The following is a 4,296-nucleotide window of genomic DNA, read 5'->3' as shown; positions in this document are numbered from 1 at the left end:
ATATCGTATCGTGAGCCCTCTGTCATGATACGTATCGTATCGTCAAATTCTTGCCAATACACAGCCCAACTATTATGTGTAGAAAACTTCAAATTTGAAGCCTCAAATAAAAAATAATGTAATAAAAAACACAATATAAAGTATTTAAAGTACATATAGTACCAATTAGTTAGCTTATTGATACATTTCCGTAAGATATTAAGGTAATTTTTTGAACCAGTTTAAAACTTTATATCCAAGACTGAAACAAGGATCAATCAAAGGAGCTTTGAAATKATTGAGATTATAATAGAAACAACTGGTTTAAAAATAAAATAATCCTGTGGAACAAACAGGACTTTGTCCTCCTGTAATGTGGAAAAGAATAGTGACAGAATAAACCAGATGATATGAATCCTCAGCAGTCTGATGCTTGAGTCAGTGTGTCATCAAGGATTCTGCGGAAAGTGTTTTAGTTTTCTCATATAGAGTTTTATTTTGTTAACAGGAGGTCCTTCAGGATTCAGAAACCTTCAGGTAAAGCCAGAAACAGAAAATGTTTAAAACCATGTGAGYTTTAAGAGAAACAAATAATCTGTAAATATTTTCAGATACTGTTCAATGCAAGTTTATTTTTTTACGTTTTACCAAAAAATTGGTTGTTGGGGAATGACATCAAATTTGTTCCAGGTGGCAGGAGGAGTGGGCTGAGGAGAAGCACCAGACCCACCAAAGTGACCAGCAGATATCAGGCATCCAACATGTTGGATGGMTTTAATAACAAGTAAGACCTCTAAAAGAATAATGTGTCTGGTTTTCAGGCTTTAAAGACTTAAATTATCATTAAAAATCAACTTATTTTAATGCATCATGTTTAAAGGAGTTTATCAGTGTCCTGTGGTAATATTAAATAACACACCTTTTTTCAATGAGTGGGTGATTAACAGGCTTCTGCAGAACTTGAAGAGGTTATTCATTCACTAAACCAGATGTGATGGAGCAGAGAATCTAGTAAAACCTGCAGGATAGTGGCCCTCGAGAACCAGGATTGGATACTCCTGGCATAGAGAGGGGCTGAAAACACAGGAGAGAACAAGAAATAACCGATTTAAACACCAGAATCATAAAACACAAAAAACAAAACATCTTTCTAACCAAACACTTATTTCTGTGCAGCACAAGATCTACGCTGAATAAGATGGACAACATGAAGAAAAAGAGACTCATTAGTAACAACAAAGAAGGAGTGAGTAACTGTAATATGACGTATATTATTAAAATAATATCAGCAAATAAGGCCTAGGAGAATATTGGTCAGTTTCCTTTATTATAGAGGAGATGATGCAATACACAGGAAGTAGTTAAACTGCTCCGAACCTCTGTGGATTTGAAGGAAATCAATGACGTCACACAGACGAAGCCCCGTTTCCTGTATTTTCTTAAATGTTTAATATTTTACTGAAGCTGCCGCTTCGCCCAAATGTAATGTTTACGTTTATAGATTTAAACTTCATGCGACAGAAGTATCAACATGTTCTAAAGCTCCTCGGGCTTTCGGCTGTTAACAGCTGATAGAGTTGTCGCCCCCTCCCCACCATGTGCGAGCAGACGCACCACCCTCACAGGGAGCTGATAAGAGAGGGGGGGAGTGCACTCTGACAGCACAGTTTGAAGTGGGGGATTTAAAAGTTGAGTTTAAATTTTAATTTGGATGTTTCAATGTAAGGGTGATTCTTGTAACGGAGTCCCATCTTGAGCAAAAAAAAAAAAAAAAAAAAGAAGAAGATTGTGGCGTATAAATGTAAAAACAAGACGTGGAGTTGGATGTGAGCAGAAGAAAAGGCAAAATAATCAAACGAGCAAATGTTTATTAAAGATGTCTTTTTGAAATGTTTTCCTYGACTACAAATAACAACAAAACCTGCCATCAGAAAAAAACTGAAAATTGAAAATTACGTAATATTAGCTAAAATATGACCATAATGAATGAGCAATTTCAGAAAAAATTGAATATTTTGTTGATTGACTGATCAAATATTAAACTAATCCTTACAGTTTTACTAAAAATTTGAAAAAGTATACTTTATTTAGCTAACTGATAACTAAAAATGAACAAATATGCTTTTCAAACCTTATTTATGTGGTTTTTGATAGCTAGTTTAACAACATATCTATAAATAATCATTTATCTTCGCTGGTTAAACACAAGCAGATTAAACCAGCAGCTGGTGCTGACAGTTTATTTTATACTGATTAAAATTATTATTATAAGTAGCACTTTTTATGTTATCATTCACAGATGATTAGTATAAATTTTTTAATTAATTTGTTCACGAGCCAGTGAAGTGTCAATCTGTACATCCTCACTTCCTGCACTTGTTTCTCTGTTCTTCGCGATGTGTTGAGATTCATTTTCAGATAATTTATAAGCTTTAAATTATGTTAAAAAAGAGCAATGAGTTGTAAAAATCATTATGATAGAAGTTTACTACTTAGATTAGACCTTTAAAAATCTAAAACCTGTAAAAGTTTAATAAATAGATTTTTTTCTTTGATGAATTTCCAGAAGATCTACCTTAAAGCCCAGAAGAGAAGAACACCAGTCCCACCGCAGAGACAGCTCAGCGACAGCGAGGATGGCAACGGTTTGTAAATAAGAAGCAGAGGAGTAAAGAAACAGGAAGACGTATTTATTTATTTTTAACATTGTAGAGGTTGTAAACTCTAAAATTCTAAAATGGATAATTTGTGAATTATTTAAATACACAAATAATCTTTTTCCTCGAGGCACCACTAAAGTTTTAATAGTAAAACTTCAGAAAAATTTTTCTCTTAATATTCAATCTCTAAATATGAAGGCGTTTAATTCTTTCAGTTTAATGACGGCGTGAGACAAGGAAATACAGACGGAGACAAATCACATTTGGAAATTCATCGGTGAATTATTTAAAATGAGGCTCAGAGGGAAATATATGCATTACAAATCATTACTCAGACAAAAACACACTTTATAATCAGTTCCGTAAACTTGATCAAGAAGTGACGTAATTAATCTGGCATGATTACCATGTGAATGACTTTCTACACATATTTCAGTGAGACACTAACTTGCTATTCCTAAGCCTACAGCTAACAAAGAGGGAGCTCAGGGGAAGAAGAATGAACATTGATATAATCTGATCTGATATAAGTCTTTGAACACACCATCAGATTAATTAAGCAAGATGTTTCCTACCGGCAAAGTTTGTAGACGCCAGAATGGATACTTCTATGCTAATTGGGTTGGCACGTGAAGTCCAACCGAGTCTGTGAATTAGCTGTGCAGAAGTTCCCTGGTCATCTGGTTTGCCGGGCTGCATTCATTGGAGATGTGGTCCAGCGCACCGCTGCGGCTGCTTCCTTGCGGGCACACTGGTGGTCGTCCGACTTGAATTAAATCAGCCTTATCGTTTTCAATCAATGTAAATCTCCTTCCTGAAAGCACCTTAAGTTAAACTATAAAAAGGAAAAAGTTGGAAAAGAATGGCCTCGCCCCGGGATGGGGGAAGCTGGAGCTAAGCTACTCTCTCCTCAAATACTTCTTTAGAACTCTCTACATGGCAGAACAACGAAACACTCCCTGTTCACAACGGAACTTCTCATTGGTTAAGACTTTCTGCGGTGGTCAAATGACCTATCAGGACATGTAACAGAAGAACAGAGTAATAGTTAATCAAAACCAGATCAAGTTACTTAAACAGTGTCATGATTACTACAGTAATTAAATCAGAGTACCAAGGTATTGTTTTGACACTTCACAGATGCTTTTTATAGTTATAAATGGAAAACATGGGTGAAAAATAAACTGTTTTCAGGGTTAATAGATAAAATGTCCACAGGGTGGCGTTGCTGACCCACAGATAAATCTGATCTTTTGATGTTTCTTCTTGTTTAACATCAGGGGCCCTTTGATGTCAAACAATGTTTATTCCAGTCTTATTCTGAAAGAGATGATAAACAAATTAACTGGCGACAGGAAGTCTAGTCTTTGTTCTAAGGCCTAAGGGAGAAGTATCAGATGAATTAACAGGAACATTAGTTAGACTGTCTCTTGTTGAGAAGATATTCACGTTTCCGCTACAACATATATATATTTCCAGGTGGGATAATTGACGAGGACAGTGGGAACGGCACSGCTGCAGATGAAGACAGCAACTCCAGCGAGAACCAGAACTTCGATGCCAAACTGAGTCGAGCCTCGTCGCTCTACCAGGGCCCCAGCAGTGGTCAGTTCTGCCTTCTCACACGAAAAATTCTTCTTATGGGACTGATTTCTTT

At 36.0% G+C, this 4,296-nt stretch overlaps 1 protein-coding gene across 1 annotated transcript in view; it reads left to right on the top strand.

The window, feature by feature from the left end:
* Nucleotides 1-487: 487 nt before the first annotated feature.
* LOC106528693 (ATPase family AAA domain-containing protein 2) overlaps nucleotides 488-4,296 on the top strand; it is a gene marked incomplete at its 5' end in the record, with an annotated part of 24,743 nt that continues 20,934 nt past the window's right edge. Inside the window, 5 exon segments of the mRNA XM_014023926.1 lie at nucleotides 488-549; nucleotides 670-763; nucleotides 1,156-1,225; nucleotides 2,546-2,624; nucleotides 4,119-4,244. Coding sequence (XP_013879380.1) covers nucleotides 488-549; nucleotides 670-763; nucleotides 1,156-1,225; nucleotides 2,546-2,624; nucleotides 4,119-4,244 — 431 coding nt within the window.

This window comes from Austrofundulus limnaeus, unplaced genomic scaffold, assembly GCF_001266775.1.
Source record: "Austrofundulus limnaeus strain Quisiro unplaced genomic scaffold, Austrofundulus_limnaeus-1.0 Scaffold397, whole genome shotgun sequence".
Classification (NCBI taxonomy): Eukaryota; Metazoa; Chordata; class Actinopteri; order Cyprinodontiformes; family Rivulidae; genus Austrofundulus; species Austrofundulus limnaeus.
The sequence above is the reverse complement of the archived record's forward strand: the minus strand, read 5'-3'. Positions and strand labels throughout refer to the sequence as shown.